At 37.1% G+C, this 27417-nt stretch overlaps 1 protein-coding gene across 3 annotated transcripts; it reads left to right on the forward strand.

Moving 5' to 3' along the window:
* Positions 1–345: 345 nt before the first annotated feature.
* On the forward strand, positions 346–26018 carry LOC125645895 (uncharacterized). 3 transcript variants are annotated; one of them, XM_048871847.2, is made up of 23 exons: positions 346–421; positions 718–767; positions 1884–1973; positions 3403–3458; positions 3705–3798; positions 4451–4597; positions 5344–5491; positions 6070–6196; positions 11711–11963; positions 12862–13004; positions 13282–13451; positions 14340–14471; positions 14972–15121; positions 15259–15370; positions 15461–15649; positions 16455–16594; positions 16773–16991; positions 17644–17896; positions 18346–18509; positions 19344–19539; positions 20302–20463; positions 22749–22859; positions 24140–26018. In XM_048871847.2, the coding sequence occupies exons 2-23, from the start codon at positions 734–736 to the stop codon at positions 24254–24256; spliced, it is 3207 nt and encodes a 1068-aa protein (XP_048727804.2). In that variant the 5' UTR covers positions 346–421; positions 718–733; the 3' UTR covers positions 24257–26018. The 3 variants fall into 3 exon arrangements, with proteins under 3 accessions (XP_048727804.2, XP_048727803.2, XP_055998024.1); XM_048871846.2 differs by having other exon boundaries at positions 349–421; positions 721–767; XM_056142049.1 differs by having other exon boundaries at positions 364–421; positions 3406–3458.
* Positions 26019–27417: the final 1399 nt, after the last annotated feature.

Consider the following 27417-nt stretch of genomic DNA (forward strand, 5'->3'; position numbering starts at 1 on the left):
TGGCCCCTCGGCACAATAGGGGATCAAAGTTTTGTATACGAATATATAGGGAGAATGTTTTAAAATCGTCTTCTCAATAGTCACCGGTTCAGAAATTTTTTAATTTACACATGTTTTTAAAAGAAAAGGGGATAAAAAGTAAATTACATGCGATTATATATATATATATATATATATATATATATATATAAATAGATATCTTAGATATTCATATACATATTGAGAATAAAATGGATAAGAAGCCTTGGCTGGGCAGGTTTGAAAAAGTTCAACGCCCAGTAGAACATTCTGTACTTTGATTCTAGTAAGAGTAGGTAACTCATGTTGCTGTTTCGGTAATTACCTCCCGTAGAATATTGACGTCACCGAACTTCCAGTTGTTTACAAATGGCGGCAGCTTAACAAGTGCGAGCTAAGAAAGGTAAATTGATCGTATCAGCTCTCACCAATCATAACTCGGATTCATAGTATTTCTTTGTCCATTCTTGAAATTGTTGGACTCTTGCAGGAATTTTGATTTCTCACCGTTATAGATATTTTAATTTCTACAGGTATTTTCAAACGAAAAAATAATGATTTACAAAGTGTCCTATTATTATACTTTGTGTACATAAACAACGAGATAAACACGATAAAAAGTTCAATGTTTAAAACATTTAGAATATCCTAGTGAACAATACTGACAAGTCACTCTGCTGAAATTGATTTTATTTTTAGTAGATAAGTTCCCAGTATGGCAGAGAAAGCCAAGACGCCTCTCACGAAAGGTACAAATGATTAATAGACCTGATTATGTTATAGATGTATGCAATCAGAGATTTCCTTTTCTAATAGATGAAATTGAACCAGATGGTCACTTAAACAGAACAAGGACATTTAATTAAATAGGTTGCCCTGATTGATTTTCTTTAATTTCTGTTATTTTTGTATACCATTCAATTATTTATTGATTCACCAAGCATGTTGGCATACAATCATGTTACACAATATGAGATATATAATGACAATAAACTAATTACTAACAGTTCATTTACATATATGTAAATACAAGTATATATTTGATATGTACCTGTGATATTAGACTATGTATGCAATATAGTATTGCATATTACATAAATTAAATGTAGTTATACCACTCTACTTTTGGTGTGCAATTCAAAACATTCATGTAAAAATTCACAAAACCTTCTAGCATGAACTACATTGACAGGATTGCATAGTACTTTACAATGGTTTTCCTTTGATATATCATCGTCTGAATTGTAGATGTTCAAAGGGTAATATTTCTTTCTTATATCTTTATACATGAAGCAGTCATATAAAAAATGTAACTCATCTTCAACAGTAGTTTTACAAAACTGACAAAAACGACATTCTTTTGGAATACATGGTTTTGAATATCTACCAGTTTCAATTTCTAAAGGGTGGGCAGATATTCTTAGTTTTGTTAATCTAGAGCGTACTACTTTCGCAGTTGGAAATTTCAAATGGTCTTGTAATTCATAGTTCTTTCTAATTTTACTGTAAAATAGCAATTTTCCACGTTTAGAGAATTTAGTATTTTGCAGTTGCATGTTAATATTATCAATATAGTAAGTCTTCAAGTAATTGTAAAATGTGCTTTTATCAATATCCAATGATGGAAGATTTAGCTTATTTCTTAACTTTATTATTTGTCCTTGCCAATTTTCCTGTATGCCAGTATTATAAAGGTTATCATCTTCCAGTTTAGCAGCCATAAGTATTGGATTTCTAATACCATTTTCATCATCATAGTTTTTTAGTCTTTTGTAAAATTTGAACATAGAGAGGAGAGCTTTAAAGCAGATGGGGAATGTTCAAGGTTTGTCTTTGAGAATGTATTGAATTTTACCTGGTTACAGACAGGAAATTTAGGAAAAAAGCTCAAAAGGAGGAGGAGGAGGAGGAGGTGAAAATCATCGCTGAGGACACCAAGATGGACTCCCACACAGGTACAGAGTTATCGCTATATGTATATCAGTGATCGCGAAATGTTGAAATGTTTTACAGGACATTCGGTCTGGTAAACACAGGAACATTACCGGACCGAATCACATTTTACCAGACCGAAAAAAAGTAGTATTATTTTTATATTAAAACATGAAATACTTTGAGCCTCCTGGTCATTGGATTTTCGTTTTAAAGGTTTACCGTGGACTGCATTACTGTTCCATTTTAATTGGAACATGTTGCCGTTTTTGTATGGTTTTTTTTTTATAAATGGAACTGGAAGTCGAAACGTAGCAGCAATTTTTTTTCTCTACCCACTAGTACCGGAACCCATTCAATTGGGAAAAATAGCATCAAAATCCAACAAATTGGGAATTTTCTACCAATGTATAGGCAAATGATTTCAGCTAAAAGAAAAGAAAAAATACAACAAAACAAGAAGTATTCATCTCTTTACAAACTTTTTCACGGCAATATTTGTTGTTGTGAAACATAAGGAATCATCGTACAAAACACACTGCCATGATCTGTACTTTCGATTTAATACCGGAAGGGAACATTTTAGTTAACTCGTACAACGTTTCAGACTAAGAAAATTACGATTTCAGTGGTCTATTTTTCGGCAAGTGAATTGGGAATTTTTAGCCTCAAAATTGGGAAAAATCAACGGTTTTTGGCATTGGGAATGGTATCGATAAATGGTACCATTTCCAATGAGGGGGGGGGGGGGGGGGGATGCTGCGTAGTTTTCGAAACCGTTGCTGGAAAGTCACCGGACATTCGGACCGAAAATATAACGAAGTTTACCGGACCGAGAGTCAAATTACCGGACATGTCCGTCGGTCCGACGACATTTCGCTTTCACTGATGTATATACAGACAGCCGAGTACCGTGACAGTGTATAAATATACTGATTCACAGCTTGTGTATTCAGGGTCAGACTGCCTTACTCTTAATTCTGTATTCCTTATGTTATGGGATTGATCACTGTTCATTATCTTCACCTTTATAGGAGTTATGAGATTGATCACTGTTTGTTATCTTCACCTTTATAGGAGTTATAAGATTGATCACTGTTCGTTATCTTCACCTTTATAGGAGTTATGGGATTGATCACTGTTTGTTATTTTCACCTTTATAGGAGTTATAAGATTGGTCACTGTTTATTATCTTCACCTTTATAGGAGTTATGAGATTGATCACTGTTTATTATCTTCACCTTTATAGGAGTTATGGGATTGATCACTGTTCGTTATCTTCACCTTTATAGGAGTTATGAGATTGATCGCTGTTCGTTATCTTCACCTTTATAGGAGTTATGAGATTGGTCACTGTTTGTTATCTTCGCCTTTTCTTTATAGGAGTTATGATATCTTTTATTCTCATGATGTATATACTTTTTGAATGGGGTAAACATTTTGTCTTTCTAGAAGCTGTGAAAGATGAGCAGAATGAAGTGACATCAACAAAAACATCTACAGTTCAGGTAATTTTCTCAAACTGACAAATCCTTTACAGGTGCACTGTTACTGTAGTATTTTAAGATTGTGTATCTGGGCTGGAGTCTGTGTATCAGGTATCAGGACTTGAGGAGCTGTTTGTTATCACATGATGAGTCTATTTCTTTGTAGACTATTTAGATTTACCCTGTAACAGGGTCAGAAAACTTTTGAAAGAGATGCCAGTTTTATGTAGGTATGATTTTGGACAATATTTGAATATTTGTTTTCAGACATCTGTTAAGACTCAGGAGACTGTTGAGTTTAGTACTCTGGATCCTGCGGAACATGGCTTAAACATGGAGGAGGAACAGGACATTCAGTATGGTGGGTACAGGAAATTCACAGAAAATACGATGAGTCTTTATTTAGCTTACTACTACTATAAAAATTGATTGGTGCCAATCAGTATTATTTTTCTCTCTCAATTAGTGAATGCAGCTTTATATGTATAAGTGCATTTCTAATGAATAGTCTTTCTCATGTTCTTGTCAGTAAAAAATGAAATATTGTGTATTATATTTTTCTTTCTCCCTTATATTCTGTTTTAATTTTGTTAATTTGTTAATTAATGGAAGTACACATACATTAAGTGATCTAATTATCTAACGATAAAAAAAAATAAATAAGGATATGTGAACTTTCAGATGATGCAGAACAGTCCATTGGTTGTATGTTTTGTTTAAAAGTTGATTAGAATTTTTAAGATGAAGCAATTACACAGCTTGTTTGCCCACATTATCTTTGACAATGGTCACAGAACAGTTTTTCATCTGTAGTGTATTGAAGTATATCACTGCACAGACTTGATTTGTCAGCAATGAAGAGAGAGAGAGAGAGAGAGAGAGAGAGAGAGAGAGAGATTTGCACTTGTTAAATGAAAATACAAACTGATATAATTTAAAGAATTTCATTTGTAAAATTTGCGTCAAATAGGTTTGCTGTGATTTTAAGGGAGATAACTCTTGTTGTTCTTTAGTGCCCCCACCTAGAGATGACACCCTTCCAGACCTCTATCGCCTCATGGACAGCCTGGAGGAGGGTGAAATTGACCTTGTTACAAAGAGGGACCCCCCAGCTCTGTTCACCAGGGAAGAACATGTCCCTAAATATGAGAAGATATCAGGTAAATACATTTTTAGGACTAATGATGTGTAATACAGGAAAGGAGAAAAATATGGCTGGACCGGGAATGGACCCCATTACTAGTCAGGTGCTCTAACCACTGAATTATCCAGGCTGATATCCACGATTCATATAGCCTTAACTACTACATTTTCCTTCCTCCTTAAATTGCCCTCAAAGACACACAACCTAGATTCTTTTGCTCCTGGCAGGACTTTCACCTGAAGTCCAGTGATTGTCAATGGCACCAAATGTGTATGAAAGGAGAAAATTTATGGCTGGACTGTGAATCGAACCTAGAACCCCTGCATTACTAGTCAGGTACTCTAACCACTGTCCAGGCTGATATCTACAGTTCATATAGCCCACTACAGATGTAAATAATAGTATCAGAATTTGTCATTGAATGATACAAGGACAGGTACTATTTGGTAGATACACCAATCAAAACATGTGACTGATTTAAACTTTGCAGGTCTTTTTATTGTTATTGTTCATTTTAGAAATGCAAAGGGTTTGTAATGTGAACAACCTCTCTTTTTCTGATTGCTTCATTCAGAGCACTTAATTCTTTTCATTATGAAATGCAGCATTGAAATAAGTTTGTTTATGGCCATTTTGACAATTGAAATCAGTTTGTTAAATTGCCATTTTGACAATTGAAATCATTTTGTTAATTGCCATTTTTACAATTGAAATAAGTTTGTTAATTGCCATTTTGACAATGAAATATTTTGACTTCAACAGAACTGAAATTGGCTATGGAGAAGGAGGAGTACCCAGCTTATCTCAATGAGTTCGAGGAGGGAATAAAGGACGATGTGGTCATGCTCGGCCAGATCTCGCTGGACGAGGTTCAGGATGAGGAAAAAAGACTCCGAGATGAGCACATACAGTAGGTCATCTCATTCTGAGACAAATATTTGATAATCTATCTCAATTCTATTTCAATTCAAAACAATTATAGGATACATCATGTCAGTTTGAGAAAGATATATTAAAGCTACATGTATTTCATTCTGAGATAAACATATATCTATTACTAAGCAATCTCATGCTGTGACAAGATGTATGATGAGTTATCTCACTCTGAGATCAGTGTGGTACATCAGTGTATGATGAGTTATCTCACTCTGAGATCAGTGTGGTACATCTGTGTATTATAAGAATCAACAAGTTTTGATTTCATTAATTACGGAGTCTTGATGCAAAACATGAATTTACATGTACATCAGTCAACCTTTTATGTTGCATCTGATTTTGTTAGGTACTTGATGCAAACACAGAATTAATTTTGCTTGGCCTTATTTGTTAGAATAGATGCTTGACACAGAGGGCAGAATTAATTTTGATGGGCCTTATTTTGTTAGATACTTCATGCAGAATGCAGAACTAATTTTGCTTGGCCTTATTTTGTGAGATACTTGATGCAGAATGCAGAAATAATTTGCTTGGCAATTTTGTTGTTGTTAGATACTTGGACCAGGAAGCTGAGAGGAAGCGTAAATTGCAAGAGGAAATTCTTCGACGTGAGGAGGAAGCCAAACAGAGGATGGCTAAAGTGACCAAAGACAGCCGAACGGACATAGCCAAACGAGAGGTCAGAACTCAGATCAAACAAGTCCTACACACAGACACTTCACAGAACTCATATCAAACCAGTCCTACACACACAAACACTTCACAGAATTCATATCAAACAAGTCCCACACACACAAACACTACACAGAACTCATATCAAACAAGTCCCATACACACAAACACTTCACAGAACTCATATCAAACAAGTCCTACACACACAAACACTTCACAGAACTCATATCAAACAAGTCCCACACACACAAACACTTCACAGAACTCATATCAAACAAGTCCCATACACACACAAACACTTCACAGAACTCATATCAAACAAGTCCCACACACAGACACTTCACAGAACTCATATCAAACAAGTCCCACACACACAAGCACTTCACAGAACTCATATCAAACAAGTCCCATACACACAGACACTACACAGAACTCATATCAAACAAGTCCCACACACACAAACACTTCACAGAACTCATATCAAACAAATCCCACACACACAAACACTTCACAGAACTCATATCAAACAAGTCCTACACACACAAACACTTCACAGAACTCATATCAAACAAGTCCTACACACACAAACACTTCACAGAACTCATATCAAACAAGTCCTACACACACAAACACTTCACAGAACTCATATCAAACAAGTCCCATACACACAAACACTTCACAGAACTCATATCAAACAAATCCCACACACACAAACACTTCACAGAACTCATATCAAACAAGTCCTACACACACAAACACTTCACAGAACTCATATCAAACAAGTCCTACACACACAAACACTTCACAGAACTCATATCAAACAAGTCCCATACACACAAACACTTCACAGAACTCATATCAAACAATTCCCACACACACAAACACTTCACAGAACTCATATCAAACAAGTCCCATACACACAGACACTTCACAGAACTCATATCAAACAATTCCCACACACACAAACACTTCACAGAACTCATATCAAACAAGTCCCATACACACAGACACTTCACAGAACTCATATCAAACAAGTCCTACACACAGACACTTCACAGAACTCATATCAAACAAGTCCTACACACACAAACACTTCACAGAACTCATATCAAACAAGTCCTACACACATACACTTCACAGAACTCATATCAAACAAGTCCTACACACAGACACTTCACAGAACTCATATCAAACAAGTCCTACACACACAAACACTTCACAGAACTCATATCAAACAAGTCCTACACACACAAACACTTCACAGAACTCATATCAAACAAGTCCTACACACACAAACACTTCACAGAACTCATATCAAACAAGTCCTACACACACAAACACTTCACAGAACTCATATCAAACAAGTCCCATACACACAGACACTTCACAGAACTCATATCAAACAAGTCCCACACACACAGACACTTCACAGAACTCATATCAAACAAGTCCCATACACACAGACACTTCACAGAACTCATATCAAACAAGTCCCATACACACAGACACTTCACAGAACTCATATCAAACAAGTCCCATACACACAGACACTTCACAGAACTCATATCAAACAAGTCCCATACACACAGACACTTCACAGAACTCATATCAAACAAGTCCCATACACACAGACACTTCACAGAACTCATATCAAACAAGTCCTACACACACAAACACTTCACAGAACTCATATCAAACAAGTCCTACACACAGACACTTCACAGAACTCATATCAAACAAGTCCTACACACAGACACTTCACAGAACTCATATCAAACCAGTCCTACACACACAAACACTTCACAGAACTCATATCAAACAAGTCCTACACACACAAACACTTCACAGAACTCATATCAAACAAGTCCTACACACAGACACTTCACAGAACTCATATCAAACAAGTCCTACACACAGACACTTCACAGAACTCATATCAAACAAGTCCTACACACACAAACACTTCACAGAACTCATATCAAACAAGTCCTACACACAGACACTTCACAGAACTCATATCAAACAAGTCCTACACACAGACACTTCACAGAACTCATATCAAACCAGTCCTACACACACAAACACTTCACAGAACTCATATCAAACAAGTCCTACACACACAAACACTTCACAGAACTCATATCAAACAAGTCCTACACACACAAACACTTCACAGAACTCATATCAAACAAGTCCTACACACACAAACACTTCACAGAACTCATATCAAACAAGTCCCACACACACAAGCACTTCACAGAACTCATATCAAACAAGTCCCACACACACAAACACTTCACAGAACTCATATCAAACAAGTCCTACACACACAAACACTTCACAGAACTCATATCAAACAAGTCCTACACACACAGACACTTCACAGAACTCATATCAAACAAGTCCCCCACACACAAACACTTCACAGAACTCATATCAAACAAGTCCCACACACACAAACACTTCACAGAACTCATATCAAACAAGTCCTACACACACAAACACTTCACAGAACTCATATCAAACAAGTCCTACACACAGACACTTCACAGAACTCATATCAAACAAGTCCTACACACAGACACTTCACAGAACTCATATCAAACAAGTCCTACACACACAAACACTTCACAGAACTCATATCAAACAAGTCCTACACACACAAACACTTCACAGAACTCATATCAAACAAGTCCTACACACACAAACACTTCACAGAACTCATATCAAACAAGTCCTACACACACAAACACTTCACAGAACTCATATCAAACAAGTCCCATACACACAGACACTTCACAGAACTCATATCAAACAAGTCCCACACACACAGACACTTCACAGAACTCATATCAAACAAGTCCCATACACACAGACACTTCACAGAACTCATATCAAACAAGTCCCATACACACAGACACTTCACAGAACTCATATCAAACAAGTCCCATACACACAGACACTTCACAGAACTCATATCAAACAAGTCCCATACACACAGACACTTCACAGAACTCATATCAAACAAGTCCCATACACACAGACACTTCACAGAACTCATATCAAACCAGTCCTACACACACAAACACTTCACAGAACTCATATCAAACAAGTCCTACACACAGACACTTCACAGAACTCATATCAAACAAGTCCTACACACAGACACTTCACAGAACTCATATCAAACCAGTCCTACACACACAAACACTTCACAGAACTCATATCAAACAAGTCCTACACACACAAACACTTCACAGAACTCATATCAAACAAGTCCTACACACAGACACTTCACAGAACTCATATCAAACAAGTCCTACACACAGACACTTCACAGAACTCATATCAAACAAGTCCTACACACACAAACACTTCACAGAACTCATATCAAACAAGTCCTACACACAGACACTTCACAGAACTCATATCAAACAAGTCCTACACACAGACACTTCACAGAACTCATATCAAACCAGTCCTACACACACAAACACTTCACAGAACTCATATCAAACAAGTCCTACACACACAAACACTTCACAGAACTCATATCAAACAAGTCCTACACACACAAACACTTCACAGAACTCATATCAAACAAGTCCTACACACACAAACACTTCACAGAACTCATATCAAACAAGTCCCACACACACAAGCACTTCACAGAACTCATATCAAACAAGTCCCACACACACAAACACTTCACAGAACTCATATCAAACAAGTCCTACACACACAAACACTTCACAGAACTCATATCAAACAAGTCCTACACACACAGACACTTCACAGAACTCATATCAAACAAGTCCCCCACACACAAACACTTCACAGAACTCATATCAAACAAGTCCCACACACACAAACACTTCACAGAACTCATATCAAACAAGTCCTACACACACAAACACTTCACAGAACTCATATCAAACAAGTCCTACACACAGACACTTCACAGAACTCATATCAAACAAGTCCTACACACAGACACTTCACAGAACTCATATCAAACCAGTCCTACACACACAAACACTTCACAGAACTCATATCAAACAAGTCCTACACACACAAACACTTCACAGAACTCATATCAAACAAGTCCCATACACACAAACACTTCACAGAACTCATATCAAACAAATCCCACACACACAAACACTTCACAGAACTCATATCAAACAAGTCCTACACACACAAACACTTCACAGAACTCATATCAAACAAGTCCCATACACACAAACACTTCACAGAACTCATATCAAACAATTCCCACACACACAAACACTTCACAGAACTCATATCAAACAAGTCCCATACACACAGACACTTCACAGAACTCATATCAAACAAGTCCTACACACAGACACTTCACAGAACTCATATCAAACAAGTCCTACACACACAAACACTTCACAGAACTCATATCAAACAAGTCCTACACACAGACACTTCACAGAACTCATATCAAACAAGTCCTACACACACAAACACTTCACAGAACTCATATCAAACAAGTCCTACACACACAAACACTTCACAGAACTCATATCAAACAAGTCCTACACACACAAACACTTCACAGAACTCATATCAAACAAGTCCTACACACACAAACACTTCACAGAACTCATATCAAACAAGTCCCATACACACAGACACTTCACAGAACTCATATCAAACAAGTCCCATACACACAGACACTTCACAGAACTCATATCAAACAAGTCCCATACACACAGACACTTCACAGAACTCATATCAAACAAGTCCCATACACACAGACACTTCACAGAACTCATATCAAACAAGTCCCATACACACAGACACTTCACAGAACTCATATCAAACAAGTCCTACACACACAAACACTTCACAGAACTCATATCAAACAAGTCCCACACACACAAACACTTCACAGAACTCATATCAAACAAGTCCTACACACAGACACTTCACAGAACTCATATCAAACAAGTCCTACACACAGACACTTCACAGAACTCATATCAAACAAGTCCCATACACACAGACACTTCACAGAACTCATATCAAACAAGTCCCATACACACAGACACTTCACAGAACTCATATCAAACAAGTCCCACACACACAAACACTTCACAGAACTCATATCAAACAAGTCCCATACACACAGACACTTCACAGAACTCATATCAAACAAGTCCCATACACACAGACACTTCACAGAACTCATATCAAACAAGTCCCATACACACAGACACTTCACAGAACTCATATCAAACAAGTCCTACACACAGACACTTCACAGAACTCATACAAAGATTTATGTGGGATTTCTTGTCACAGCAAGAGGAAGTTAATGGCACCAGATGGCACTGCATGTTTTTCTGGACACCAGAGGAGACCTAGAATTCTAAAAGCTATGATTTTACACGATAAATTTTTTTTTCAAACAATCTCATATTTAAGGGAATATTCATCTAAGTCCTAACATTGTTTGCACCGTGTTCATCCTTTATCTTCTGTTTTGTAGGAGATCTTGCGACAGCGAGAGAAATTGTTGATGGACCGCCTTCACAGGGCCTACAGACGAGCAGAAAGTCAGCTCATTAGTGTTCTAGAGCGGAGGAAGGGGGAGGTGCAGACTTTCTACGGCGACCTGATGCTGGCGGATGGTGTGTATGGTGGAAGTCAGAGTAGAAGATGGAAGGTGGACTGGAACAAGACACCCCAGCCAATTCAGATCAAACTGATGTGTCTTAGAGGGGTCAGGGACAAGCTGCCAGGTCAGGGTCAAACGTTGTATTCTGTAGTTAGGTGGAAGGGGGCAATACAATTTTTATAATGTCCTATTGATAATAAAATTCCTCTAAAGTGCTTCACATAAAGAAAAGATGTTAAATACCAATAGATTTCAATGTCAAATGTACATATACACCTAGTTAGATACTAAATGCTTGTCTGAATAAATGAGTCTTCAATCCTTTTTTTTTTTTAAATGGCTTGAGGTTTTTCATTTCTCAGATTAAGAGGGATAGGGGGTTCAGAGTCAAAGGTCAGATTCTGTTGACACTGACACAAAAAGCAATGTAAAGTCTCATGTAATGACTGGAAGTGAGGGGTGAAGGACAAGCTGTGAGATATAGTTCAGTGGTCAAATTCCATAGTAGGGAAAGGTTGGGTATAAGAGACCCGGTGAGGGTCAAACAGTAAAACTCTTTGTCTTATTCACATTGGAAAGTGTTTGTTATGAAATAGGGTCAAATCATTATGTTGCTTGTTGGAAACAAAGTATGAAGTCCAGGTAAACATGTATGTGTAGATTATCACAATACAGTGTATGACCCAGTCTCATTAAAATCAAATCCTTAGATCAGCTTATATAACAGTAAGGTAAAGTGAGCATTTCTGTAAGTAAGATTTGTATGAATTTGATCTCAGTAGCTTTGCAGTAGAGATCTGTGAATTCTTTAACATATTACCAATAACAACAAAGTACGCTGTCATTTCAGTCCGTCAGGCATCCTATAACAAGAAATATACTTATATATTTCCAATGGCAGGTCTCAGCTTTTTTATTGGGGCAGAATTATGAGTCACATCTTTGTACGGAGAGAGTGGAGTCAGATGAACACTGTGGTTTTGGTGATCTGTGGAATACATTTCAACATTTACCTGTTTCAGGTGGTAGATATGTGTTGATGGCGTCTCTGTACAATCGCCTGGGAGGTCACAATATGAGGTGGTCCCAGCTGAAAGGGCAGACCTGGGGTGCGGCTACACTGCCAATGAATCACGATGGCAGATACTACAATGTGGAAATGAAGGTCAGCGTAACTTAATTTCACATCTTTGCAACTTAAATCACATTGCTCCTGCAATTTTTACCTTCCTTTTAAACTGATTCTATATTTGGAAGTTTGTGTAAATAAACTTGGAGATTGTAACTATAAGCACTTACTCTAGACCACATACATTTGCTTTTTCTGTATACAAAATTATTCTCAAAATCTCTTTTTTCACATTAAGAAGGCCCCTTTCATTTATGCGAACATAAAGTTCCAAGGAATAAAAAGTAATGTATTTGTGTGCCTGTCTCTATAGATGGATCAGAGCGTGTTCACGATCCTGCCAGCCAAAGCTTCCTTGAGACCTGGAATGGTCTTGATTTTTGAACTCTTCCTCCTGAGGGGTGCTGTGGTTGCTACAGACCGTGTGGTGGGTTGGGGATGCTTTCCGATCTGTGATGGGCAGTTTGATATCATTGAGGGAAAGTATGTACTACCCTAATGCATCATAACTAACTTTTTATACAACCTAAGATAATTTGCTCCTTCATTGTTATTTGTTAGTTCAATTTCAAGGTTTACAAGATTATAGTTTACAGTGTTATAGTTTACAGTGTTATAGTTTACAGTGTTATCATTTACTGTGTTACAGTTTACAGTAAATGATAACACTGTAAACTATAACACTGTAAACTATAACACAGTAAACTATAACACTGTAAATGATTACACTGTAAATGATAACATTGTTATTGTTACCTTTTTATAGTTTACACTTATATAGTTGACAGATTTATAGAAGTAGAATGTTGATTATGAAGTTCCTGGTAAATGACTATAAAAACTTTTTATCATTGTTTACCCCAGTAATCGGTCTTGAGATCATTGTTAACCCCAGTAATCGGTCTTGAGATCATTGTTTACCCCGGTAATCGGTCTTGAAATCATTGTTTACCCCGGTAATCGGTCTTGAGATCATTGTTTCCTCTGGTAATCGGTCTTGAGAACATTGTTAACCCCAGTAATCGGTCTTGAAATCATTGTTAATCCCAGTAATCGGTCTTGAGATCATTGTTTACCCCAGTAATCGGTCTTGAGAACATTGTTTACCCCGGTAATCAGTCTTGAAATCATTGTTAACCCCAGTAATCGGTCTTGAAATCATTGTTTACCCCAGTAATCGGTCTTGAGAACATTGTTTACCCCAGTAATCGGTCTTGAGAACATTGTTAACACCAGTAATCGGTCTTGAGAACATTGTTTACCCTGGTAATCAGTCTTGAAATCATTGTTTACTCTGGTAATTGGTCTTTAGAACATTGTTTACCCTGGTAATTGGTCAGAACATTATTGATGTCCATTTGTCCTTGACAGATACAAGTGTCCGATGTTGCGAGGTGAGATGGACTCCCTACTGGACAAACACGAGAAGATGGAGGAGCTAATGGCTTCCGACATGGACCACTGGCTGTGTAACATGTATTTTGAGATCATCAAACTTCCAAGGTGGGGGTAGACACCGAGTCATGTAATTTTAATGGTATATTTCATCCTCTGAATTATTGTGTAAAGGTTTTCAGTAACTGGTAAACTTCATTTGGACAATATTATCTGTCATTAGAATAATTAGAGAGACAGAAATCCTCTGAATTTATAAAATTTTGATAATAGGGCCAAGTCATTCATCTGTTTTCATTTTTGTTTATCATTTGTATCCCCACTATCATGTTCTTTTTTTTGTTTATGAAATATTTGTAAGTTGTGTAACAAAAACTCACCAACGTGTGCAATTTTCAATATCTAAAAGAACAACCGTTTACATCTATTTTGATTATTGAACTTATAGCGACCACTAATTAAGTGTCAGTGATTACACTCCTTACCTGTGATCCTAGTGTTATGATAATCAAATTAATTTTTATGTTTTGACATAGACTTCAAATATTTCTATCTTTTAATGTGTTGACTGCATTGATATACATAAAAGCTGTGTTGATTTCAAACAGACACCTGGCCGGACAGAAAGAGTATGAGGTGGAACTGGAATTCTCATCCTCCATCACTGGATTTCCCAACCGTGTCAACCCTGGCGAGGAGTATCGGGACGGGGAGGAACCTATCCCAGGGTCAATGTCCTCCATGAACTCCGACCCCAGGTATCTCAAGTGAACTTTGACCTCTAAGCAGTTCACTCAGTCTGTGTGAGAGGGTGGGAAATCAACAATATAATTAGAGTATATTTTTTGTATTTTACATTTTAATTTTGTAATGACTGATTTTTGTTTATTTGTAGTACATCTCGTATTAGTTTAACCAGCCCCACAGGGACAGATTTTGATGGCAACAAGTCAGATGCTACGGCGACCAAAGTGAAGCTGAATGAAAAAGCAGGATCAGATGACAAGGTTTGTGAATTTTGGATCCAGTATCCAGAATGTATATTAATGTACATGTAATAAGAATGTGACATGGAAATGTGCCCTGTTTTTGAGCAGAGGCCCTCCACAGCTGCGACCACTTTTGGATCTCGGATTATCCACAAAGACAGGAAAGTTGACCTGGATTCTGACTCGGATGATGAGAATGCTGAAGAGGAGGCTCTCGCTGACCTAAATGACCTCAAGGCCATCCGTAAAGAGGAGGACTTCAGGCAGGTGGACAGGATGCCAGGAATGTTTTATAAGGTAAAGAGACTGATCAGCATCCACACAAAACTAGATAATTCATTAGATGTATCAGACAATTCATATCATCCACACCACATAAAACTAGATCATTCATTAGATGTATCAGATAATTCATGTCATCCACACCACACAAAACTAGATAATTCACTAGATGTATCAGACAATTCATGTCATCCACACCACACAAAACTAGATAATTCACAAGATGTATCAGAGAATTCATATCATCCACACCACACAAAACTAGATAATTCACTAGATATCAGATAAATCACAAAAAGAATCCACACCTCACAAAACAGATAATTCACTCGATGTATCAGATAATTCATATCATCCACACCACACAAAACTAGATAATTCACTAGATATAAGATAAATCACAAAAAGCATCCACACCTCACAAAACAGAAAATTCACTAGATGTATCAGGTAATTCATATCATCCACACCACACAAAACTAGATAATTCACTAGATATCAGATAAATCACGAAAAGCATCCCCACCTCACAAAACAAATAATTCACTACATGCATGCATACCACACAAAAACAGGTAATTCTTCATATCACGCATTAATAATGTGGGATAATTCATGATATGCACTGATGATGTGAGAGAATTCATGATATTCACTGATAATGTGAGATAATTCAATGATATTCACTAATGATGTGAGATAATTCATGATATGCACTAATGAGGATATTTAATACATAGATAAATGAATAATATTTTCTGAAACTTCAACAGTGATATGATTGATAAAGATATGTGAATATTAACTGTGATTCTGACAGCGATACCTGAACAATCCTGTGGAGGTTTACCACAACAAGCTGTACTCCCTGTTACCACGGACACACATCCTGCAGCCACCAGCAAACAGGAAGAAACTGACACATGTGGAGGAGCTTGAGCAGCACTCCTATATCGTCCAGTGAGTTCTCGCTGTTCTACAGGTTGTGAAACAGTAGGGGGAAGACTATGTATTCTTAAAGCTCTGTTTTTTGTTGAAATAAACAAACCTTCCCATTGATACCTACACATGTGTTGAAATAAGTTTTGTATTTTTTGTAACATTCAGATATACATGTAATTGCTTTGACATCAAACAGGCCTCCTTTCGCTGAGAAGGGTCACACTACCAGTGGAACCAACAAGAAGCTGCAATACGTGGGGCGGCAGTTCATGGCGGAGCTGGGATTGTCTCAGTGGAGAAGCAGGGAATTCTGGGGAATGTTGCTGATGTTTATCATTGTCTTCTTTATGCGCATGTTCATCCACTACATTGGACAGTGGATGTTCCTCAATGCTATCGACATCCCAGTCAACAAGTGAGTGGCTTCATTATCCTCAGTGATATCTGTAGATCTACAACTTCATTATTCTCAGTCTCTCTGATATCTGTAGATCTACAACTTGATTATCCTCAGTGATATCTGTAAATCTACAACTTGATTATCCTCAGTGATATCTATAGATCTACAACTTGATTATCCTCAGTCTTTGATATCTGTAGATCTACAACTTGATTATCCTCAGTGATATCTATAGATCTACAACTTGATTATCCTCAGTGATATCTATAGATCTACAATTTGATTATCCTCAGTGATATCTATAGATCTACAATTTGATTATCCTCAGTCTTTGATATCTGTAGATCTACAACTTGATTATCCTCAGTGATATCTGTAGATCTACAACTTGATTATCCTCAGTCTCTTTGATATCTGTAGATTTGCAATTGCAGAAAAAAATTTGTATTATAGATGTATGTTGTTTGTCTGTTTCTTAACTTGAGAATTTCATATATTTAGGCCTTATATTGTACTGTTCTATTTCCACATAAACTTTCAATAAAGCTTGGCACTTGCTACATGTAGTTATTCAATGCTTTAATAATGCAGATCCACGATAGTCAGTTGAACATATTGTGCAGTTGTAATGTTTTTAAACACGCGGTATTTTATTTCCGATGTATAGGTTTAACTTCCTGCCCTACACGGTGGAGCTGAACTACCAGAGTACGTTGATGGCAACCCGCGAGGAGATTGGCGTGGTGTGGCTGGGACCCCTTGCGAACATCTTGGTCTTCAGTCTGCTTGTCATCTTCTGCTGGGTCTGTCAGAAGCTGTTTGGATTGTTCCCGGACTTGGCATGTAAATTTGTAGTGGCCTACGGACTGTTCACGTTTCTTGACCCCATTCTGATACTCATAGTGGACATGGCCCTCAAGGTGTGTATAGGAAAATAAGACTGATTGACCAGTTCTATGGTCATGGAAACTCAGACACCAAACAATGTGTATTAAAGTTTGAATTAGATTTTGATTTCTTGAATTTTTTATCAGTTTGTAATTGGGATTTGTGAATCTACTATTAGATTTATGTAAATGGAGACCATTCTAATCTTTTATCTCGCTGTATCAGTAAATGAGGGGTGCATTGTTCTCTCCTCCCTTTTTGATTTTGTAAATACCAATATAAGCCATAATACGAAGTACTTTGATGAACTGTAAATAAGCTCATTTTTCTGAGGAGATTCTGAAATAGCAGTATAATATAACTAATAATAGACTGTTCATAGTTGTGATATTGAATGATGATGTCATGATATTTACAAATGTTGGTAGCTGTGATATTTGACTGATGATATATTGAATCTTACGACCGTTTGTTTTGTCAGCGGTACGAGGACACTTCGATTTACCCCCAGGCTGATGTGGTGAAGCTGTACTTTCACTTCCTGCGTCTGGAGGGCTCGGGGCTGGCGGGAATCTTCATCGTGGTGTTTCTCTACTCCTTCACTATGTTTATGTCAGCCTCCATACTGTACATGTACTTCCTCAGGTAAAGTAAGGGGTGGATCTGTCCTCAAATAAAGGGGTGGATCTGTCCTCAAATAAAGGGGTGGATCTGTTCTCAGATTAAGGGGTGGATCTCTTCTCGGATAAAAGAGGTGGATCTGTTCTCAAATGAAGGGGTGGATTTGTTTTCAAATGAAGGGGTGGATCTGTTCTCAGATAAAGGGGTGGATCTGTTCTCGGATAAAAGAGGTGGATCTGTTTTTCAAATGAAGGGATGAATTTGTTTTCAAATGAAGGGGTGGATCTGTTCTCAGATAAAGGAAATAGATTTGTTTTCAGATAAAGAGGTGGATCTGTTCTTGAATAAAAGGGTTGAATCTGTTCTCAAAGATGAATTTTACATTTCCAATGTTTTTGCATTCGATCAATTGTACCAATTGTAATGACGGCCATTTCCTCATGAATGTGATGCAGTTGTGAACAAAGTGCGTATGAATCTTGATAAATATAGTACGTCTATTTTAACAACTGGGAATTCCAACAGCAATGAAAGTAGGATATGAATATAATAAATCTTGTTGAAAATACATGGGGTATGAATTGCGATGCTTTACGCGGGCGTACTTTTCATGAAGCGCTATCATGCTTAATGAAGAATGTCGGTGTGAAGCATCACAGTTCATGCCCTCATGTATTTTCAGCAATGAAATTTATTTCTTAATTGCACATGTGTATATTCTACTTTGTGCTCTAAAAATAGATGGAAAAGGAAAAGCAAGTTGTAAACTCCGGGGTAACAGATGAAAACAAAATCAATCAATATAGTAATAGATAAGAAACACAAATTGAAATCCTGACAAGTGTATTATCATTCTAGGCTTCACAATAACGGGCGTATGCTGGATGTGTACTGGCGTCTCCATGGTGATGAGGACAACTTCTTCCTGCCCTATGATCTTGAAGTGTCCAATCAGGAGCTGAATTACATCGTGAAGAAGTCAGAGAAATGGAGAGGGGAGGAGGGGGAGAGGCGGAAGACGGCTGTGTATGATTATATATGGGAGGAGGAAGATGTAAGTAGGACTTCACAAACTTCACTGCTTCAGACTCCGCACACAATTAAATCATCACTGCCTTTGAATTTAGAAAATCAAATAGTAATGAAATGTATGTAATTGTAAACACTATAGAGAAAAAGTTCCTTGTTTTATCATCAGTAATGGAGTGGGATGTATTACCAACATACGTAACACTGTCTTAACATTGATTTAATTTTACAGTGTAAATACACCGGGTTTACAGTATAGTTACACTGGGTTTACAGTATAGATACACTGGGTATACAGTATAGATACACTGGGTTTACAGTTTAGATACACTGGGTATACAGTATAGATACACTGGGTTTACAGTATAGATACACTGGGTTTACAGTATAGATACACTGGGTTTACAGTAGATACACTGGGTTTACAGTATAAATACACTGGGTTTACAGTCTAGATACACTGGGTTTACAGTATAATTACACTGGGTTTACAGTCTAGATACACTGGGTTTACAGTAGATACACTGGGTTTACAGTAGATACACTGGGTTTACAGTAGATACACTGGGTTTACAGTCTAGATACACTGGGTTTGCAGTATAGTTACACTGGGTTTGCAGTGTAGATACACTGGGTTTACAGTCTAGATACACTGGGTTTACAGTCTAGATACACCAGAATTTCTTATACCGTGTGAGAATGGGTCTATTTTTGGGAAGTCTTTGATTTTGATCTGCAAGCAAGAGTATATATTTATTTCAAAAGCAGATATATGTGTTGTTTTGAGGTGGAGGAGAGTATTTGGGATGAGACTGGAGTGGAACATAAAGAGACCGTGAAGGGTAGGAAGGAGATCACCACTCATGTCTCCATCCACACCATTCACCTGGACGGGCTCCGTGAGCTCTACCGTCACTTCCTACGTCTTCCAGACGGCGCCGTGGTAGAGGTCAGTAACATTTCATCAGATATCCATGTACGTCAAATTAACAAGTCAATAAAACTCAGTTGGTAATAAGAAGTTTGAGGTGATTGTATTTTAATGGAAATGTTAATATTAGAAGTGATTGTATTCTAATGTTAGGACTGGTGTGTATATATATACGTGTTCATGGATTTATGTTTTATTATGTTTGTTGTTGGAGGCAAGATTTGTTTTTAGGAATTTTTGAAAAACATTTGATCTGAGATATAGGTGATTCTTGATAACTCATTGTTTAAAGGAACCTTGAATAAACTTTTAGAGATGAAGAGTTTGAGAGATCAATGGTTGAATTAAATCCAGAAATTAAATATCTGACCATTATGGTTCAGATTCTATAGTAATCAGAAATGTATACTTACAGATTCTGGGGTGGTTTTGACATGCTTTCCTATGTATTTTCGTAATTGATGGAGAATTCATTGGCATGTCTCACTCTCTAAGTTATTTTCTGTAAATTATTGTCTCATTGTCAAATCAAAACTAACTTTTCAAAATTACACAGCATCATACAGCTACCTGGTCATTGTTAAAATTGCACAATTAAACCATTAATTAAATCTACTCCCACAACGAAGCACAGGTGCAGGGCAGACATATATGTATTATATATGTTTCTTGATTGGGTTAAGATTGACCAGATCGAGAAACAGTTACTTATCTACCACAAAAAGAAGCATCAGTGTTGTGTCACCTATATAAATAATTAACACAGTCAAGTTAGCTCCAGGCATTCACTGTTATCTAAGTAAGGTCCAAGGGGAAATAATTGAATGCTTGATTGTTGGCCAACACTTATCAAGATCAAGAGAGAATAACAATGCAATGTTTTATAGGACACAGAATTCATTATAAGAACTTCGAGAGAACCAACGCTATCTAGATTAAAAGTGAATGTGCTTTGTTATATAGGGAGAAAAACTGGGACCATGGTTTCACTTTGAGAGATCAAAAACTTCAAAAGGTCGAAGTTCGAGCCATCTAGAGTCATTTGTATATAACTGGTTCCACATTTCTGTGAGATATTTAGCTGGTTCCACATCTCTGTGAGATACTTAGCTGGTTCCTCACCTCTGTTAGATATTTACCTGGTTCCTCACCTCAGTGAGATATATAACTGATTCTACATTTCTGTGAGATATTTAGCTGGTTCCACATCTCTGTGAGATATTAGCTGGTTCCACATCTCTGTGAGATACTTAGCTGGTTCCTCACTACTGTTAGATATTTAGCTGGTTCCTCACCTCTGTCAGATATTTAGCTGGTTCCACATATCTGTGAGATATTTAGCTGGTTCCACATCTCTGTGAGATATTTAGCTGGTTCCTCACCACTGTTAGATATTTAGCTTGTTCCTCACCTCTGCAAGATATTTAGCTGTTTCCACATCTCTGTGAGATATGTAACTGGTCCCTCACCTCTGAGATATATAGCTGGTCCCTCACCTCTGTGAGATGTATAGCTGGTCCCTCACCCCTGTGAGATATATAGCTGGTCCCTCACCTCTGTGAGATATATAGCTGGTCCCTCACCTTTGTGAGATATATAGCTGGTCCCTCACCTCTGAGATATATAGCTGGTCCCTCACCTCTGTGAGATATATAGCTGGTCCCTCACCTCTGTGAGATATTTACCTTGTCCCTCACCCCTGTGAGATATATACCTGGTCCCTCACCCCTGTGAGATATATAGCTGGTCCCTCACCTCTGTGAGATATATAGCTGGTCCCTCACCTCTGTGAGATATATAGCTGGTCCCTCACCTCTGTGAGATATATAGCTGGTCTCATACCTCTGTGAGATATTTAGCTGGTCCCTCACCCCTGTGAGATATATAGCTGGTCCCTCACCTCTGTGAGATATATAGCTGGTCCCTCACCTCTGTGAGATATATAGCTGGTCCCTCACCTCTGTGAGATATATAGCTGGTCTCATACCTCTGTGAGATATTTAGCTGGTCCCTCACCCCTGTGAGATATATAGCTGGTCCCTCACCTCTGTGAGATATATAGCTGGTCCCTCACCTCTGTGAGATATATAGCTGGTACCTCACCTCTGTTAGATATTTAGCTGGTCCCTCACCTCTGTGAGATATATAGCTGGTCCCTCTCCTCTGTGAGATATATAGCTGGTCCCTCTCCTCTGTGAGATATATAGCTGGTCTCTCACCTCTGTGAGATATATAGCTGGTCCCTCACCTCTGTGAGATATATAACTGGTCCCTCACCTCTGTGATGCTATGATATATTTCAGGTATTTGGAGACATCTCTATTCCTGGGATGGATAAAGACATGAAGATGGCTTTAGAGCGAGGGGCTCGTGGCGTGGAGAACCTGATGGGCTCGCAGGCAAGCTTCCATGGGGTGAGCTGATTTCATTTGGAAGTTTTATATTGGGGTCTATTTCATGTGTGGGTTTTTAGTCCACCTGAGCTGAAGGCTCAAGTAAGCTATTCTTATCAAACTGTGTCCGTCTGTTTTCTCTAAACTTTTTATATTTTTGACTTTGAAACAACCACTGCATTAAGTTCAACCAAATTTGTCACAAATCATTCTAGGGTGAATAGGTTTCTTGTTTGTTGAAATGAAGAGTCGTGTCTTATTCGAAAAGAAAATGATTAAGAAATAGTGAAAATGGGATGATGTTTTTTCAAAAATATTCCTCTCAAGAATCAAGAAAGCAGAAAAAACAGGCACTTGTGTGAATTTTCCTGATGCACTGAAGATTTGAATTTGTTCATATCATTGTCCCCAAGGGGCCACAGTAGGGGATTCAAAGATTAACATTGGTTTTACATTGGGAATATGTTTAAAGATTTTCTTAAGAACCACATGGATTCAGATTAACATACAGAATATCATGAATGTAGAATAACATGCAAGCATAGTAGTGTAATTTCAGGTTTGTACACACCACGAGCACTTGGGCCATGGTGAGGCCACAATAGGGGTTCAAAGTGTAACTTTAGTTATATATTGAGGAAAATGTATGAAAGTCATCTTCTCGAAGAGCCACAAGAATTCAGATTGTCAAATCATTATATCAGCATCCTCATGTAGTTAGTTCAATTTGTTGATACCTTGACCCTCAAGGTCAGGGCAGGATCACAACAGGTTTCAAAGTTTAACATTCATTTGCTTATATTGTATTTCAAACCTTTGATAATTCTTTCTCAAGACTCACTAGGGTATTGATTGATTGTATCTTGCTTAACGTCTCGCTCAAGAATTTTTCACTCATATGGAGACGTCACCAGGACTGGTGAAGGGCTTCAAATTTAGACCTATGCTCGGAGCTTACGGCCATTGAGCAGTGAGGGTTCTTTAGGGTGCCACACCTGTGACACAGGTCATCCATTTTAAGGTCATCTCCGACCTGTTTTAATGACTTAGGTCTGTTGCGGCCAGGATTCGAATCCCGGCCTTTCGCATGTGGGGCAAATGCTCTAACCTCTCGGTACAGATTGTCAAATTAGTATCCTTATATAGTATTGATTCAGATCTGTGTACACAAATCACCCGGAGTCAGGGTAGGGTTACCCAATCAATGATAAATTTTCTGATCTCAGAAATTCACTGTGTAAACTTCTGCCTGATATTGCAATAGATAGCCTCTTGAAATTGATATGTTGAATTTTCTCAAGGTTCGAGGCAGAAAAAGTGTCCACACTCGATCAGGATTCACTGCAGATGACTTCCGTCCTCCAGCCTCCCCCACCCCAAGCAGCAGTGATGACTCCCTCCCCAAGAAAAAAAAGTAAAAGGCAACGAGGACAGACATTGAAGTGACTCCCTTCTGTAGAAGGAATTTAAATTATTAGAAGCTAGACTTTTTGTTTAAAGTAACCATTTCTCTGCTTTTACATGTATCAGCATTAATAATATTCCACTGGTAAAGAAAGCTGTAAGTGAAGATCAAACTGGAGATTCTAGGAAGTTTGTAAACAGTCCGTACACAGATATGTAATTTTTTGTAATGTACCTGTATGCTTTGAGCAAGTGTTAAGCAGGACTTAAGTATTTGTTTTGTCGGTTATTGTGGAGTAAAATATTGATTGTGATGTCAATATTACATGGAATATTTTGTCCAAATCTAACCCTCAAGCTCTAAACGTGTTCTCTTTCATTCAGTTCTTGTAATTTTTACTTTTACTTGGCAAGTTTAAAGGCTAGATGCAATACGGTTTTCACACTTTTATTGAGATGTTTATTATTTTTATTGTTCTTGAAAGTAAATGATACATGTAATCTGTGTATAAATATATATTTTTAACCATATAGACTTACATGTGTATGTTTGTATTCACTTAGTGACTTTGTATATTGTATGCCATCTTTAATACCCCCCCCCCCCCATTTTTTCATTTTAGATATATATTCTTATTTCTATACCACCATCCCTCTTCATGAGAGCCAGGTTATATGGAAGGTGCCCCACAAGTAATCACCCTGTCCGTCTGTCTGTCTATCCATCAGTGGTTTAGATCTAACAGCTCTTTCTTTATGGAGTTATGGGACTTAGAATTTGTTAATATTGATAAGATAATGGTCCTTTCTATGTCACTCAATAAGTTGAGATTACATGAGAAGCTTTTTGTAAATTTTATACATAATACCCCCATTAGGCAGAGGAAGACCCCATTTGATTTTCAAGTTTCTCTCCGTCCGTCACCACTTTCTATGTCAAGCAAGATTTTCATCTGTCCGTCCGTCAGGCACCATTGGGGGACCCTTTCGACCTTTCAGTTTTCTAGTTTCAAATGTTTTCTATAACCCCTCCTGCCCATCTTGTTTTGAAATATATTCTATAAAATCCACATAATAGCATAATCATAATATATTTTTTATTATTAATTATAGATTATTGAAGTACAAATCAATGAATATGTTGATGCAGATACATAACTGTATTTATTGTTAATGTTGTTAGTTGTAGAATGTTATTTATATTTCTGATCTTCTAGTCTGTGATAGATTCTTACTTTTGACATTCCAATGTAACGTTATCAATCTCTATACACAAGAACGTCAAATGTTGAATATCGCTGTACAGCATGGAATACCGGGTGTTTATGTATTTTAGCGGGATTGTTTATTTAGCGTATTTGGCGGTGAAAGAGGAGGACTAATTTATGGTTGTGCTAAAACACGGAAACCTCTCTTTATCCATAGGTATCACTCGTGCTAAATCCTGATTATGCCAAACAGCATGCCGTTTCCAACTGTGCAAATTTTTATTTTCAATATTTTGAACAGAAGTACAAAAAGTCCCATACAATAAGTATTTATTTAAATATGTGTAGAAAAATCAAAAGATTTAAATATGTAATATAGCTATGAAATTGACCAGTGATTTGTCTGTGATATGATTACGATTTCTAATTGTCTCCCTTGATAACAGCGACTGCTGGCAGTCTTAATACTCCGTCCAACTTTTTATCATAAATTTTAAACACCAAGTTACATATATTTTATCCTGTTTTCCCCCACTATGATTTATATAATAAATTAAATAAACATCAATTATATTTGTTTGTTATGTATATTAAGGATGTTTGTTGAATGAAATCCACTCTCTTACTCCCTTCCCTTGTGTAGTGAGTTTTATGCAAGGTCCACTCGCGAACTTACTTTACTAAACTATAACTTTGTGTAGAGAACTTTGTGTTAGGTCTATTTGCTTCACTAACCTTGTTTATATGTATATAATATATTGTTAAATTGAAATATAAGTCCATGATATAGGTAATAAATAGAAAAAAATATATATCCAACAATAACTAAGCAAACATTTTCACTTTAGTTCAATTATGGCCAAATTAAATGTGAATCCTGTTTACTTAGTTATATATATATATACAAAGCACTAAAATGATCAACGACACGAACAACCAGATTGTTGAATTTTCAGGATGACCTGTCCCTTCTTCAGGACAAACGAAAAGAATTAAATAATGTGGCCAATATCAACAGAGAATAATGACAAAAACTACATATAAATACATCTAGCACTACAACTACACTAATCTACAAACGTATTTACAACACAGACTACATGTTTTTTATCTTTAGGCTTGCCAACCAATATTAAAAGCGGAGCGAATAAGGACATGCCTTATTCGTCCACAGAGCTGATCCAAAATGTACGAAGTGATAAAAATAGACTTAATTAATCTCAAGTGAAACGAGTTAACCCAATTACGTTGATAAATAGTAAAGCTTACTCGTACCCAGAGAGATTCAATTTTAACTATGCATTAAGAATAAATAATTTATAAAAGATAATAATACGAAAAAAATATCAAGAAAAAAAAACTAATAATTAAAAATAAACTATGTAAATGAATGAACACTATAAAAATGAAATAAGAAATGAACAAAACTTTGAGAGAAAAATAATGTAAATAACAAGTTTGAATAAGTACACAAAGTGGACCAACTCCAAACAAAAACAAAGAATAAGCAGCCTAGGAAATTGAATCAACATCAGACATTCCCGTACTGATCATGTCTAGGGTAGACGTGCAAAAAACATAGAATCACAGAAACTGATAAATGGGTTTACATGTAAGCAATCGGTTATGAAGGTCAAAGTAATTAAAAAGAGGGGTGGCTAATTGTAAACAGAATTGAAATATATATAGATGTATATATATAGAGAGAGAGAGATTAGGTGGGCACTGATCCCTCTGAGGTAACAAATGTAAACATTTTTAAAATAAAACACAAAAGTCTGACCGAATTGTTGCAGGATGATGATAAACATGGAGCAAACACGGAACTCTTGACAAGAGGTGGAATGAGGTGTCTAAGAGGAGTAAGCATCCCCTGTTGACTGGTCACACCCGTCGTGAGCCCTATAAATGGTGTAATCCGTATTTAAAATCAGTAAAAAAAACCGGCCTATTAATTAACTAGTATG

The sequence above is a fragment of the Ostrea edulis genome, chromosome 6 (assembly GCF_947568905.1).
Source record: "Ostrea edulis chromosome 6, xbOstEdul1.1, whole genome shotgun sequence".
In the NCBI taxonomy this organism is placed as follows: Eukaryota; Metazoa; Mollusca; class Bivalvia; order Ostreida; family Ostreidae; genus Ostrea; species Ostrea edulis.